The sequence below is a fragment of the Furipterus horrens genome, unplaced genomic scaffold (genome assembly GCF_987537825.1).
Source record: "Furipterus horrens unplaced genomic scaffold, mFurHor1.1.pri manual_scaffold_3, whole genome shotgun sequence".
Taxonomy (NCBI): domain Eukaryota; kingdom Metazoa; phylum Chordata; class Mammalia; order Chiroptera; family Furipteridae; genus Furipterus; species Furipterus horrens.
The window spans coordinates 156890016-156906616 of NW_028327173.1; the positions used below are offsets into that span (position 1 = coordinate 156890016).

At 44.0% G+C, this 16601-nt stretch overlaps 1 protein-coding gene across 1 annotated transcript in view; it reads right to left on the minus strand.

Moving 5' to 3' along the window:
- The window catches only part of MYO5C (myosin VC), an 82774-nt gene that overhangs the window by 12495 nt on the left and 53678 nt on the right, over positions 1-16601 (minus strand). The window contains exons 24-34 of the mRNA XM_090270612.1: positions 16523-16586; positions 13982-14162; positions 12012-12105; positions 11621-11684; positions 11454-11534; positions 10397-10577; positions 8647-8740; positions 8142-8205; positions 6685-6853; positions 3098-3185; positions 807-905 (exon numbers count right to left, since the gene is read on the minus strand). Coding sequence (XP_090126738.1) covers positions 807-905; positions 3098-3185; positions 6685-6853; positions 8142-8205; positions 8647-8740; positions 10397-10577; positions 11454-11534; positions 11621-11684; positions 12012-12105; positions 13982-14162; positions 16523-16586 — 1179 coding nt within the window. The remainder of the gene's footprint in view (positions 1-806; positions 906-3097; positions 3186-6684; positions 6854-8141; positions 8206-8646; positions 8741-10396; positions 10578-11453; positions 11535-11620; positions 11685-12011; positions 12106-13981; positions 14163-16522; positions 16587-16601) is intronic.

Sequence of the window (16601 nt, forward strand, 5' to 3'; positions counted from 1 at the left end):
GAACAAACTAAGATAAGCAAAGACCCCTCCAAGGCTGTGTGAAAACTGGGGAACAAAGAAGAGGCCCCCAAACTGTGTGCCAGTGAGGGTGGAAAGGAAAGGGCAGGGGTGCTCCTGTGCTCTGAGGGAGTCACTCAGAAGAAGAGGAAGTAAGGCAAGTGTTGGCTTTCTGCTTTGAGGTACTGGGACTAGTTGATAAAGAGGCAGCTTTTCTACTTTCCTCTGGAAAGGCATGTGGTTTTCATGGTGAAGACAGTCTAGTTCCATTAGTTCTAAGACCACCAACACTTAAGCATGCACATGGGACATTCCTGTAACTGAGGTGTGCCTGGGAAGCCCCAGTCCTAAGTGCCTGCAAATAAATTTCTCAGAAGAAGTCAAATAGAGCACAGGAGCCACAGCCTCTCCCACCATGGATCCTGAGCTGAGAGCCAAACCTGAGAAGATGTGCCTTCTCTCCAGGCTCTATGATGCCACTTGGGAAGAGGTTAGGCAGTACTTCTCAGCTGAGGGCGATGTACTCCCAGGGGACATTTGGCAACGTCTGCAGGTATTTTTTATTGTGATGACTAGAAGCTGTTACTGCCTTCTATGGGTAGAAGACAAGGATGCTGCTCCATATCCCTCAATGGGCAGCAGCCCTTATAAAGAATGATCTGGTCAATGTGGCTGAGGCTGAGAACCCTGGCCTAGGGCAAGAAACAGTGAAGGAAGAGAAGAGACTGCCACCACCCAGGATGGTGACAATGACTGGTGTTCAGCTTCTCAGAGATAAAGCAAAATTTCAGAGTTCCAGGTTTTACTACCAAGAATGAGGTTTTGAATGAGCCGGGCCTCATCTTCTCTCTTGTACTCCAGCATTCCAAGGTACTCCTGGGGTCCCGAGGACAGGTGCACCTCACTGGCTGCAGACAGAGGTAAACAATCAGTTAAATACATAAAAACCTCTTCCACAGGCTTTATAATGGGACTATATTGTCTCCTTCTACAGCATTTTGCCTGGTTTGCATATGAACTCCTGTGGCTTTCAGATAAATAAAAACTTTCTTGAATCCTGAAGAATTTCTCCTGGTAGGGATTCTTATCTGTTAGTATATCCATGAGTATAGCTGCTGCTGAAAAGGCTGAGTTATCTTTGAAAAAATCCTTACGAGTGCCTGGTGCATATCCAGCATAGTAGGGATATGAAAGTGAGCCAAGATGTAGCTCCTGTCTTCAAGATCTGGTGCTATAGTTTAGGGAAGCAAGATTCACGAAACATTTGGTATGCACAGTACCAAACTGCATGACCTTGAGGGGACTGTATTAGTGTCCTATGTGCTGGAACAAGTTAACACAAACTCAGTGACTTAAAACAACACAAAATTTTAATCTTACAGTTATGGAGGTCAGAAGACTAAAATAGACCTAAAGGGGCTAAAATAAAACTGTCAACAGAGCTGTGTTCCTTCTGGAGGCTGTAGAGGAGAATCTGTTACTTGCCTTTTCCAGCTCTAGAGGCTGTCTGCATTCCTTGGCTTGTGGCCACATTACTCTGACCTCTGGTTCTGTCATTGTATCACCTTCTCTCCATCTGCTTGTTGTCACACCACCTTTTCTCACTCTGACATTCCTGTCTCTCTCATTATATTCAGTCCGTGTGGGTAATCTGGGATAATCTCCCCATCTCAAGATCCTTAATTTACTCACATCTGTAAAATCCCCTTTGCCATGTAAAGTAACATATTCCCAAGCTCCAGGGATTGGGACAAGGACATCTTTGGATGGGCCACAGTCTGGCTTCTGGTGCCCAAAGATTCAGGTACATTCTGAGAGAAAGAGATGTGATGACAGAAGCTGGGGCTACAGCTGAAGTTGGAAAAGACCAGGGAATGGATTCTCCCTTGAAGGCTCCAGAGGGAATGCAGCCCAGCTGATACTTGATTGTAGCACAGTGGAAATCATTCCGGACGTCTGACTTCCAGAACTATAACCTAATCAATCTGTGTTCTATTAAGAACTAATTTTGTGGTGATGTTACAGCAGCTGTAGGCAATGAATAAAGGGGCCATGGGAATTCACACAGAGGTTAATTGGAACTGTTGAAAATACTTCTTGAAGGAGGTGGCACTCCAGTTGGGCCAAGAAAAGCGAGTAGCCTTTGGTGCTTGAAAAAGAAGGGAATGCAGATAAAGAGTTAACAGAACCCTCTTACTATTGTATGACAATTTCTCTTTTAACTCACGAGCTCTGTTCCCTTGAAGACTGATAAACGTAGAGTGTCAACTGTTTTACTAAGCAGTGCTAAGAATGACCTCTGATTGGACTAGGAAGAATGACGAAGCAGAAATATCTGATAAGGGCATCATACTTTGGGTATTCTCAAGTGTGATGACTTAGAGATCTGGGCATGTTCCTTGCAGGAACCCTGGAAGCTAATGCCACCTCGGCAGTGAGCAAGAGGTATTGGCTTCCTGCCACCAACCATGTGAATGAGCTTGGAAGCAGATCCTCCACCCCCAGTTAAGCCTTCAGATGACTGTGTCCCTGTTGACAACTTGACTGCAACTCAGGGCCAGAAGCCAGGTTGCTTCTGGATTCTTGACCCTCAGAAGTGCCGTGTAACAACATACAGTGTTTGTTGCTTTAAGTTCCTAGATTTGGGGTAATTTGTTATATGACAATAGATAACTAATACAGGAAAAGGGAAGCTGATGCATTCTGCTTTAGACATGTTGGGTTGGAGGTAATAAAAAAAGACAAAGGAGGTAATCTTAGAGGCAAAAGGGACTGATACTCGGAAAAGAGGTGAGGAGTGGGAAGTGGATTTTGGAAGTCCTAATGTAGAGATGACAGATCATTCATCAGTTCCCATAATGGGGACACAGTGAGGGGTTGGGAAGGACAGACATGGTTATTATCTGAGGGGTGGTGAGCCATCTGCCTGCCTCAAAGGGTCTTTCTTTACCTCAGCCATCACTCAAACTCCACCAGATGAGAATCAATTCCTTTGGGTTTCAAAGACTTGGGGCCACATCAAAAAATAAACACTTCGACAATGCATGTTGACCTTAGCTGAAGGTTCAAGAAATATGAAAATGAATGTTATTTTTCCTACCTTTTTCAACTGTCTTAGTTAGAGTCTTGACTTGATCTTGTAGCTTTTTAATCAGTCTGTCCTTCATGTCTAACTGTTCTTCCAGATCCTATAGAGATCAAAAGAAACAAGGACGTTAACTTAGAAGCATCTATGTTTATTTTTTGGTAATAGCTTTATTGAGCTATAACTTACATAACATCCAATTTACATACAGTTTAAAGTTTACCATACAACTCAATGGTTTTTATTTAGTCTCTGTGCAATCATCATCATTATCTAATTCCAGAATATTTGCATCATATCAAAAATAAGCCTGCAATTTTTAGCCATCACCCCCTGGTGTCCCACACTCTTCCAGCTCCTGGCAACCACTCATCTGCTTTTTTGTCCCTACATACCTTTGTGTCTGGCTTCTTTCATTTAGCAGAATGTTTTCAAGATTTATCTGTGCAGTAGCAGGTATCAGTGCTTCAGTCATTTTTGTGGTCGAATAATATCCTATTGTGTGCATATACCACACTTGCCTCAATCTATTTTTCCCATAATAAATAAAGTAATGCCCATTGTAAAGAATTAAAAAAAAATGAATGTAAGAAATTAAATTAAACTCTTTGAATGTCAGACACTGGAGGCAGAGAAACTCTTCAGAGATAGCAGTCCTGGCTTTGCCTTTTCTTCCTGAAAAGGGGCGGCCTTGCCCAGGCTGATTTTGACTCAAAAAACTGGGAAAGTCCAGGATTCCCATAAATATTTCCTATGAAGGGCATAGAGTGTGCAAGTTCTTGAATTCCAAGGGTTTTGACACAGGAAGGATTCAGGCTTCTCCAGCTCAGCAATGCCCACCATGCAGAGTCATCTCAGCCCTGTGCACTCTGGGGACTCTTAGGGCAAAGGGAAATTGTGCTCTTTCTACCTGGTGGCCACCTCTCTCCTGCTCTGGTTCCCACTTTTCAAATAGGGGTGTGAGTATAGTGTCTTCTCTCTAATTTGAGCCCATCCTATTCGTCGTAATCGTCGTCGGCAGCCGTCCGTCTCGAGAGACGATGGTGTAGCTTCTCAAGAGTCTATCTGCACCGCCGAGAATGGCTGTGCAGTCCGACTCGGGAGTGACACGGTATCTGTCTCCTCCCGTGTTGAATCGACATCTTGCGATGACGCTGAAGCTACAGAGCCTGGGCAGGGTAATATGGAGGGTCCGCTGTTGCCCATGCAGCAGACCCCCCCTCTCTTCGCAGCTATTACACACCTAATAATAAAAATGTTACCCATTAATCCATAATCTGGAGGAAACCACTGCTCACATTCTATTTCATTCCTTTCTTTTTTTCTAATATGGCACATATATGTTTTATATAATTGGGATCATACTGCATGTGAAGTTTTATATCCTCTATTTTTCTAATTATATTGTAGACATTTTCCCATGTCTGCTAATATACCCCAACCATCATTTGAATGGATGTCATATAATATACAATAATTTAACCTATCTCCTCTTATTGGACATCCATTTCCCCCTTTTTGTTATATTAATACTATTATCAACACTGCACAAAATCTTTGTCCACATATCTGATTTCTTACCAGGAATAGAATCTTAGAGGTTGCATTACTGAATCAAAAGGAATGTGCTTCCCAAGGTTCATGATATTTGTCTCCAAATCACCCTGAGAATGTTTATAGCAATTTATAGTCCCAGAAACCACGCATGACAGCGCCCACTTCAAGATGGTCTCACCAGCACCATGAGATCTCTATTATTGGAGAGGCAAAAATAATACCTAATTTTAATTTGGAATTTCTTTGATAAATAGTAAGAAGGCCACTATAAGTTTTAAAAAATTATTTCTGTTTTAATAAGGAGCTTCTTTGACTCAGTGGATCACTTACAGGGTTAAATAGTGTTCCCTCAAAATTCATAACTAATTAGAACCCCTGAATGTGACGACCTTATTTGGAAATAGGTATTTGCAGTTATAATTAAACTAAGGATTAATATGATATCACACTGGATTAGAGTGGGTTCTATACCCACCAACATTGTGCTTAGAACAGAGAGTAAAGGACACAAAGAGACACACAGAGGTGTTACGTTGTCACAGACCAAGGGGTGCCAGGGTCATCAGAAGTTGGAAGACGCAAGGATGTTCCCTCCCCTAGAGTCCTGGGAGGAATGTGGCTGCACCAACACTTTGAATTTGGACTTCTGGCCTTGACAAGTAGGAGGGAACACATTTTTAATGTCTTAAGCCACCCAGTTTGTAGTAATTTGTTATGGTAGCTCTAGGAAACTAATACAGTTAAGTCTTATTTGTGGGTAAAAAAATCCACCATCTAATTTATAGGAATTACATTCCTTTGCAGCATATTCATCTGTTCATTTGTCCATTTGTAACACTGAGGCTACTCATTGGTTTAGGAGTAGTTTGTTGGCATGAACATGTAGCTATAACTGCTCCCCAGCCCAGTGCGTGTGGAAGCAGCAGGGCTGGCCCCTCTCCACCTGGGAACAGAGCCACACACAAGCGGTGGGGGTGAGGGGCTCCTGAGAAGGGACACTGAGTGGGACCTCACTGTTCCTGGAGGATCAGAAACAAGCTCACACAAATCCCACACAATTAAGGAGTCCCAGGGCAACACACTCACAGCTGAGGAATGGCAGTCACACAGACAAGACATGTAATATACACATGACCCACCCACATTGCCACTGGCCCCACCTGAGACCCCAGGGACATGCAGGTAGGCATGACAGCCTCACACACATGTTCATGGGGCAGCTGTTTATTTGGTGTGATTAGAGGAGTCTATTCTTTGAGGAAGTTTATCCCCCTGAGGAGAGATGGCCATCTGACTGGAATTTGTCACTTTCTGTTAAATACTAAACTCTCTGGATTCCTCTTTTTTAGATACAATTACTCTTCAAAGTTAAATCCTGACACGGTAAAGTATAATTTTACCCTCTCATGGTTTTCCTGTGAGATAAAAAATGGGGGGCTCTGACAATGGGGAGCAGGGCCTGCAGACATGCCCACGCCCTGGGGAGCCCTTTCCAGGTCACTGTCTGCGAGGTTACCAGGCCAGCAAGGGGCCTGAGAGTTTCCAGCTCCCAAGAAAGCTCCCCATCTGCTCCCATGGTGCTGCTTAGTCTCACAGGTTTCACATACCAGTACACTCTCAAAAGAATTGCTGGGACTGACACGGAACTGCCGAATTTCATTTTGACAAGGGCATTTTCAATTTGATGAAGATTTTAATCATTTAAGTTCTGTCATCTACTACCATGATCATTTCATAGACGAACATTTTGGCTATAAAGTTTGTAGGAAAGACATATCCCAGAAGAAAACATGGGCACTGTGATCTCAGACGGGTGCTGTCCACGCGACAGAGCGCAGGGCCCTGCACGGCCTCACCTCTGCTCCCTGCCTCCTGCTCCTTCACCAGGCACTTCCCTGTGAGTCCGAGACTCCCCAGCAGGGGGCTCAGCCTCAGGACCACCTGTCTACAGCTGCGCATGACACGCTTTAGGTGGCATGTCCCCTTCCTGTGACATCTGCACACAGGCAGGCTGTCATTCATCAACAATCGAGTACACTTCTCACCCTGTTTTCCATAGTGAGACGAGATGCTTCCTGCCGGAAACGACTCTCGACTTCACTTTCAGTTTCAAACTGTTTCTTCGAGTGCTCTCTAGCTTCCGGCGTTCCTTGAATCAGATCAGTCAGCTTCTCTTTCTCTTTGGTGTGCATTTCATTTTGGTTTTCTATGGTCCTGTAAAAAGGAGAGAGGAAATTTTGGTATGGGTTTGGGTTTGACTGCCATGGAGGTCATTCATTGCCATAACAAGCACTGATATTTTCAAAGATAGAAAACTGCTCTGGTCATTTTATGGGTAGAGCAATAGTACCTGAATAGAGGAGTCCTTGAAGGGGGTGGAAAGAGACCAGGGTAGGCTGGGGTCTAAAACTGTCTATGGACTGCCCCGGTTTCCTTAATCGGTAAGAGATTCTCACTCCCACTCCGCCTGCACCTACACCCCCTGACTGTGCCTACGGGACATCAGCACCAGCTCACACCTTTATGACCACGAGCCTGATGATTGTCTTCTTTGTAAACAGCCTGGAGATCAGATACATAAAAAGCCAGGAATCAGAGAGAGGAAAAGAGGGAGCCCATCAAAAGAGTTATAAAATAGTCACGGGAGGAAAGTTCAGCACAGGGAATATAGCTAATAACATTGCACTGAATGTGTATGTTGTCAGACGGATACTGGGCTTATTGGGGTGATCACTTTGTAAGGTACATAAATGTCTAATCACTACGTCACACACCTGAAACTAATATAATATTGTATGTCAACTTTAAATGAAACATAAGTTAATTAAAAAATAAAGTTTCGAAATGGTGTCTCGTCACTTTCCTAATAGGCGCTCATTTCATCCTTATCCTATCAATGAAGTCACAGGACCGAAAGATGCTCTCCGGGATGTAGTGGCCATTCATTGCGCTGAAAATTAAGTATCTCAACAACCTGGCAGCAAAACAGAACATTTTCCTTGCAAGGCTCCTCAAGGGCACCAGGCGCTCTGCTGCTCAGGATGTAATAAATCTGGGGTGCGGGGTTATCCGTGAAGATCCTTTATCAGCATGGATGTTAAGCCTTACCCTAAATGATCTGCTAGGAGAAAATATGTTTTCTCTCACACAATCTTATTTTTTTAATCAATTTTTTGAACAGACAATCCATGTCCACGTGATGTAACGTTCTAAGGGTTTAAAAGCATACCCGTGAAAAGTCAGTCTCCTCCCCTGCCCTGCGCATCAGCCATCCAGCTACGTGCCCCGGAGGCAACACGGTTTTGTGTGTTTTGTTCTTGTACACTCTCCCACACAGGGATGTGTGTGGACACATGCATTTTTTATCACATTTGAATGCTAATATATTATACACCTTAATTAGCACCTTGCCTTTTTAGCTTAATAACATCTTGGTATCTCCTCCAGTTTCAGAAAAGCATGACATGAGCATGAACTTGAGGTAATACATGTTGACACTTACTTTTTTTGCATTCCTTCTTCTTCTCGACTGCCATTCAACTGATGAGATAATTCTTTTAATTGTCCTGCAGTGAGAAGGACTGTCAGTACTTCAGGGGCCATATCATTGATTCTGATTTGGGCTTGGTCTTATTGATAGTTATCAAGGGTCCTAAGCTGTATTCAGCTAGGTATTAGGTTTTGTTTGGTCTGAACAATGTTTAAACTACTTTCAAGCCATTATTTTAAAATTGTGATAGTTCACATAAAATTTTTTATTTCACATAAAAATGGTTTCTCTTTAAAAACAGGAATATCAAGCAACACTGGGGCCTGCATTCCTATCTGGTAACAGTCGCCAGGTAGGAATGCTTGGAGGCACCTATTGTACCCTCCCCCCAGCCCCCTTCTCACATTTGTGTCACACCCCTGGCCCAGGGAAAACCCGAGTTTGAGATGGTGACTTTCCCGTCATTTCCTGCACAGAGGAAACCGTTTCCTAAGCAGGTTCATGAGGTTCCAGTTACCTTTCGTGCTTCCTGTTTTTTCATTCAGGCGGATTTCAAGATCTTGCTTCTGTTTCTCCAGTTCTGAAATTTGCTGTTTAAAGTCTGGGATCATCTAAATAGAAGAATTAGAAATATTAGAATCTCAAATACTTCATTTATGAACTTGAAAATCTCAGAGCTTGTCAGAAGCAAACTAAACTGTCTAGGTGTTTAACCCCATAGAATATACATCTAGTAATTTGTGTAAGAAGGCCAGCCAAGACGTTAGACTGGATACTATGATTTTTTTTTTTTTTTTTTACTTCAAGACCTATATAGTCACAAGAAATACCAGCATGCTCAGAGAACGCGGTCCTCAGCCACAGCCCCATACAGCCCCAGCCCCCACATCACCGCTGCCTCCCGGAGAGAAGGAAGTGCACTGTCTGGGGGAGGGGGTGTAGGAGAATTCTGTGCTGAGCTGAGTGAGGGGTGATATGGGTGAACAGCAGTCAGCCTCTTTGGTCCAGACCCAGAGACATCACCTCCTTACCTAGGGACAGGAAAATCATTGCGAAGGGGTTGTCCTGAGCCCGTTGAATTCCAGACTGTGCTCTGTTAGTGGAGGTCTGGAATCATCTGGTATGTTTCCCAATCCTTTGTGCTCGTCTATGTGTATAGTTTTTTAAATGCCCATCAGCTCCACCCTCAGCCAGGCAAAAATAATAGCTTTTCTGTTGTCCAAGTTTATAAAAACACCCATGCCTCTGAAGTTCAAATGAAGGATACTTGTTTGTATGATTGGATTTCACTACACATTCCTCATGAAAGCGTTTCCCAAGGAAGAAACAAAGATGTGAAGATCTTAAGTACTGTGTCACATGTCCGCTGTGCCAGGGCCACATCCTCTCACCCGCCGACCCAGACCTGCGATTTCCTAGTAGCTCCATGTGAGGCAGAGGAGGAGGAGACTGTAAAGAAGCTGAGGAGGGACAGTCAGTGAAGCAGATGAGAAATCCAGGAGAGGCTGGTGTCCTGGAAGCCACCAGAACAGTAAGGAAGGAAAAGGAGGGCTTAAATTGTCAGGTGCCGCTCAGAGACTAAGACAAGGGAGAAAATGAACCCTAGGTGCTCAGCTCGATGTGGACAGTTCAGCTAGTGGGCGGGGCATGTGACAAAAGGGGGTGGCCACAGAGTAAATGGGAGGTGAGCAGAGAAACCACAGTTGGAGGACCGTGGAGAAGTTTGACCAACTCCCCCAAAGACATGGGGTGGTGGCTACAGGGGATGTGGGGCCAAGAACGGGACATGCTGTGAGTGAGGAGACGTCTACAGCACATCTCCACGCCAGGAGGCGTGAGTCAGGAGACAGGATGAGACACAGGCAGGGGTGAGAACAGGCAGCACCGACCGGGAGACGCGGGGCCCGAGCAGAGACTGGTCTTCTGAACGCACGCCCCTCTCAAGAGTTACCCTTTTACCTTAATGTTTTTTTGGTCACTTTCCAAGGGGTTAGGGCTAGATTAAAAAAAAGAACACACACAAAAAACTTATATTTAAACCCACACACAATTTGGACCCATCTTATAGGAGGAAAAACACACTCTCAAATCAAAGTGCTTTCTAGCCTGGGGTAATTTAATAGTTTCTCTTCTGACCCAGTTATTTCACTCCCAGAAAACATAAGGCTGATCCATTGTTTTATTGCCAAGAAGTGGAATTTTACTCCACTAACAAATAACATCTCTAGAACAATGGCCACAACCAGGGACCATGGCTGAGACCATACCATGTTTTCTGATGTCAGCCTGGTAACTTCATGACGAATACTTTCATTGATGTCATTCTCTTCTCTAAATAATTTCTGCAGGTGGTTTATTTCTTGACTCAGATGCACCACTTTGAAGTTCAATGCTTCAATCTCCTTTTCATAGCAGTCCTTCTGTGACTGGAAATGGTTCTCCAAAACACTGTTAGAGGAGAGGCCAAGAAATTAGCCACATGGTCTTGACTCAGCCGCGCTGATGACTGAGTGTGTGCATGTGTAGCAGTTAGGAAAACCCACAGCGAGAGCCGTGCACTAAGAACAGAAAGTTTATTCATGTGCAATCATCACAGGCTATGGAATTAGGAACACAGAATAAGAAAATCTTTCTAGATGGTTAGGAAGCATTATGCGGCAGTAACGTGCAGTTAATAAGAAATACTATTTTAGACATTATTAAAATTACATTTTCACTCTAATAGTTTAAAAGTATGTTCTGTATGATGCAACAATGGTGAAGATGCCTTTCATTGTACATTTGTCAAAACTGATAGATTATATAATATCAGGAGTAAACCTTAATATACACTATGGACTCTGGTGATAATGATGTGTCAATGTAGGTTCATCAATTTTTAGCAAATGTAACCTTTTGTGGGAGATGTTGGTAAGGGCTGTGTATGTGTGGGGTCAAAGATATATGAGAAATCTCTGAACTTCTGAGGAATTTTGCTGTAAACCTAAAACTGCTCTAAAAAGTTTATTAATACAAAAAATGTAACAAACTATTTAAACTTAAAAACATCTGTATATCTATAGCAACACAGCTAACTTATTTGATATAATTGGTTTTTACTGCATAGTTCATGAGATTTTTTTACCCAGTATTTTATCCCATAAAGAGCATGCTCTTCATTACTAACTACTTAATTCTCAAAGAAATATTTCCAGTGATTATTAGATCATTCTATCATAATAAATTTATTTTGCATATCAAATATATGTAAGATAAACTTTTGACTTTCCAATAGTCTATTATCTTAGAAAAAACTTTGAAAACCCCCTGAGGGGAATTTCTCACCGGGTTGCTTTCTTTAGCCCTTCATAAGCAAACCACAGCTCTCCATCCTCATTTAGATGTTTCAGATCTTCCACTGACAGCCTGCAAAAGTAAGGAGGGTAAGAAAACCTGTCTTCTCTCTCACGTGTTACATGTTTCTAAATGCTTGATAACACAAAAATGATTACCTGCTTCTAACATCTCCAATGTCATAGCTTTCAAGAAGTTGTTTGGTGATCTCTGACATCCTTTCTGAGAGGAAAAGGCAGAGCTATATAAATTACATTCTTGAGTGATTTCTTTTCTCCAGTTCCCTTCCTAAGGCCCAGTTTTCTAGCCCCATAGAGTCTACAGCTAACCATCCCATCAGCTAAGGAACTTACCAGCTATTTCACCCACCAGCTACCCAACCAACCAACTAGCTGTGAAGCCAACCAGCTATTCAGCTTACCATGTATCCAACCAACCCGCCAACCAACCAGCCTCATGCTAGTCAAAGGGCACATTTCCTTAGCAGTGTGACACTTAGGATAAATGCAATCTGCACCCCATGGGCCCAGCAGCTTGTATTTTTGTTACCTCTCATTTCCCGCTTTTGTGACTGCACATGTTTTTCCACGTCTATCTTCTGTGTCTGAAGTAGCTCTATCTCCTTTTCAAACTCAGAGATGGTCTGAATTACAGCAATGACCATACCAGGTGAAGAAAAACAACAGCTATTATAATTTATATCAAACGAAGGGGCTACTCTTTCAGTACTGTCTGTATATGCAGGGCGTCCCCACCGCCTTTTCTTAAACCCGTATTAAGCCATCACTGCCCGTACATGCAGTGTGGCCCTGAAATATGTTTAACTGCCCAAAATATTGTTAATTATTCCCAGATCTACTCAGTTGTACCAACAGAATTAGCTTCCCTACTTAAAGAGAAACAGTAACTACTTACTGCAAGCTTATGTGGGGCAGGGAGGAAGGGGCGCCGAGAGAAGTCAAATTGCAGGGGCCAGATTCCCTTTCACTGTACGATGAAGTCCTGGCTGCGAGGATGTGGGCACACACCACCTTTGGAAGTGCGGGTTTGGGCTCCAGCTGGGTTTAGAAGTGGTGCAGTGGCAGAGCCAGGGGATGGGGGGTGGTCAGGGGGCGTGACTGGGGTCCATCAAGGGGCAGCCCTAGCTGTGGGGAGGAAGCTGTATTCTGCTTTCATTTACCTCGTGAGCTCACCTGGAGTAAGGATCTCAGATCTGTGCTTCTGTGGCTATGGGAGGGGCACAGAGGTGAATAACCCCTCACTGATATTTTCTCAGTTAGTCTAAATGTTTAAGGGCTACAGCTCCTGTTTCCACAGGGGCTGAGAAGGGAGACCAAACTGATCACTTTACACAGACAACCTCTTCCTTACGACAGGCCCATAAGATGAGTAGAGCGATCTTTTACAGACTACAAAACGGAAGCGGCATAAAGCGTAAATGGCGTGATCAGGGCCACCGGGCAAGTGGACGGGGCCCAGGACGCTCCAATCTGAAGGCCCTGCTCTTGGTAATGTTTCAGCAGTTATTGCAAGTCAGGTGTATTTACTTAGAGATGGATTATAAAACATATAACTTGATGATGATTGATTTACTTTCTTTGCAGATAAGATTAATCTCCACCCTATGGGAGAGTATGGACCACAGTTTTAGTTACCAAAGAGGAAGTGAGGGACAAAGGGCAGTGGCTCACCCCAAGTACGGCCACACAACTTCCCAAGATACAGACTGTGGCCAGACGGCCTGACTCCCACTGATGGACAGCAGCTCACGTGACTGCTAAGAATGAAGCCGTCATAGGAATGTGTGGTCCTTCCTGATCCCACAGTCCACGGGCCCCAGAGAACATGGGCAGCTGTGCTATGAAATTCAGAGGAAGCTCAGGTGTGATTCAGAATGACCTTCTAAACACATGGCTGTTCCATGACAATCACAGAGAATGTTTGTAAATCTTAACAAATACGCTACTAACATGTGGTTCAAATATTTAGTGGAAGCTTAAAAACTTTCTTACCTTACATGGAAATGGTTTGCACTTAAGAACATAGGGACACATTAGGTTGTGTATTCTGGTAGGGAAGGAATTTCAGTTAAGCCTTGATTGTCCAAGTATGGGTCATTGCTTTAGTGGGATTGCCTGGTAACAGTTTAAAATGTAAGATTCTGACAGTAAGGTAATTTAATTTTAATACAGGTATTTATAGATACATAGCAACACGATGGGCTGCATAAGAGTTCACATCAATTTATAATTTAATTTGGACATATTCTCTAGGTCAATGTATTTGAGTAACTTGACGTAAATGTCATTTCAGAAATGTTAGAGAGCTGACCTTTAAAATATGAAAAGCAATTACTACCAAATCAAAGGTGCCTTGGGGGTTTACGCTAGGAAGAAGTGAGGGAACCAGGGTCCTGTCAGCTGCGCTCGGCTATCTGACCCTGTGGGAAGGTGCAGCTGCTCCCTCTGTGCAGGTGAATGACTCAGCCGGAGCGAGTCTAAGTGACAAACAGCTTCTACCTTTGCCTGTTTGCTCAGCCGGGCCACTTCCGCCTTTAAGCCATCAGAGGTGAGGCGCTCCTCTTCCAGCTGATGCTGTAGTTGCGTTTTCTCATCCTTGAGAGCCTTGATTTCTTCCTTCAAAGAGCAGAACTGCTTCTCATAGTCTTGTGTTTTCAATTCAAAACTTTTTTCAAGAAGTCTAGGCAGCAAAAGGAAAAAATAATTAGTTCAGAATTGTCTCTAAAGTCTTTACCCTGACTTAGAACAATATGCCATTTAGAAAAGAAGAGGTGACTCCAGAAAGGAGGAGACAAGTTAATTAGGGTCTGTTGTGACAGTTCCAATGAACAATGGCCTTATTTTTAGCTGTTTCCTTCCCGTGGGTTAAGAAAGCTTCACATAGCTTCTGATCTGAGAAGCGTGGCTCCACAGGGCCCTGCACAGAGGAAACGCGGACAGGAAAGCTGAACTGAAAGCCTCAGTGGTGGTTTGGGTGCTGTGCTCCCAAAGCCTCCCTGGTTCCATGTGGTCCCCTGGGAGAGGCCACTGCCTTCAGCAAAGACCTTGACACATTCTGTCAAGTCCTGGCACCTGCCAACTTCCAAGGATCCTGGAGGGGTTTGGCTTGGTTCTAAACAAGTTAATACAGCCATTTAATATGTCCAAGGGTCCAGTTCTTCAAACATTCTAGAATAAATTTCAGCAAATTCAAGTACCCCAAAGCTCACGAAAATCCAATTCCTTATGCGACAGTTGCTCAATTAAATATGGGAGGACTGCACTGGCTGGTGTGGCTCAGTGGATTGAGTGCCAGTCTGCAAACCAGGGGGTCGCTGGTTCGATTCCCAGTCAGGGCACATGCCTGGGTTGCAGGCCAGGTCCCAGTTGGGGGTGCGCAAGAGGCAACCTCACATTTATGTTTCCCTCCCTCTCTTGCTCCCTCCTTTCACCTCTCTCTAAGAATAAATAAAATAAAGTCTTTAAAAACAAACAAACAAATAAATAAATAAATAAGGGAGGACTGACCAAGAAAATAACAGAAGAGAGCTACATCAGCCCAGCCCAGCCTGCAGGGGCCCGGTTAGAACTGATGTAGCCCTAGCGGCTCTATGAGTTTATGAAGCATCCCTCTACTGCTAAGCTGTCAACTCAGTTCATTTTCTAACTGACTTGCTTTTATAGCACAAAGGGAAAAACCCTGAGGAAGAGAGTCACATTTCCAATAGATTTTTGTTTCATTTCCTTTTATAGAAAGTAACAAAATTTTAAACTTTGTTTTCAGGTTTTAAGAAAACCCACAGTGCTCCTAAGAGGCCTGTAAAATACCTTTGAAGAAGCAGAACACAGCCAGAAGTCACATGTAAAAAGCAGCTTAAATTTGCAGCCTAAATTAGTTGGGTGTATGGCCACAGACCGTGGGCATCTTTGCACCCCTGGAGGGTTGTGACAGTGGCCAAGACTTCGCCGTCACTGACCAGGGACTAGATGATTTACAGGTGAATGCAGAGGACTGCAAAGAGCTCCACGGGACCTGGCCTCAGCCTGGCTCTCTAAGCCCCTGCTTAAAAGGATCACTCCCAAGTGGCCCCAGTACACAGTGAGGTGACAAGACCTGGGCCCCTCTCCTAGAGTTAAGAGTTCATTGAAAAATAGATTTTCCAAGGTAAATATCCTTATTTTTAAACTGGTGTAGGATCAGGAGACACTTTATCTATTTGTTAAGTCTTGGAGCTCTCTAGTGACAGTCCCTCCCCTAATGATTCGGCCCCCTGCTTCCTGGCCCAGACCCAGGCTCTCCTGCTGATAAATGCATGGTGAAGTTGTATATCCCACCGCCCCAGGCAGCCCTGAGCCTTCTAGCCCCCAAAAGAGACATGCCAAGAAAGTTCCATCTCTCCCCAACACCCTGCCACGCATTCCTACTTTGAGATCTAAAACCTTCCAGTTGATTCCTGAAGAGAAGCGAGCCCAAACTGAAGCCTTTGGAGATTAGCAAAGGGTTTGATATTGGCATAGGAAAGGTAGGGCTGGTACAGTACAAGGTCATGGGGAGCTGCCTTCGTTTCTTCGATGGGTTTTATATCCCTTATTGTCTGGGACAGGAGTCACGGTAACAGATATAACAGGTGGGGGAAGGGAGGGAGGTTTATTTCCTAGGCAATAATCTTACTTGCGACTTGATGGAAGTTAAAAGGGGTGGCAGTCTCTGAACTTCTGTCTTAGCAATAAAGGGAAAGCCAGAAATTCCCATGGGTCCACTGCCCACAATTACAGCAGCTGTGCAGTGTCTGAAAGGTGCACACTGCGGGCCTTCACTCCCACAAATCCCCAAGTCTCTCACTGCCTAAAAGCATGCACTCCCCACTCTCTATCTGATCTGCTATAGGCAAGCTGAGACACAAACTAGAGAACAGCAGGGGGTGTGGGGGAAGGAGAAGGAGAGAGAGAGAGAGAGAGAGAGAGAGAGAGAGAGAGAGAGAGAGAGAGAGAGAGAGAGAGAGAGAGAGAGAGAGAGAGAGAGACAGGAGCCGTTGTTGTAAGGCAAACCAGACTTCATACATTCGTTGCTGTTCTTCCTTTTGCACATCTTCAAAGAGCTGCTTGGTGAGGTCATCCATTTTTCCTGTGAAAAGACGAT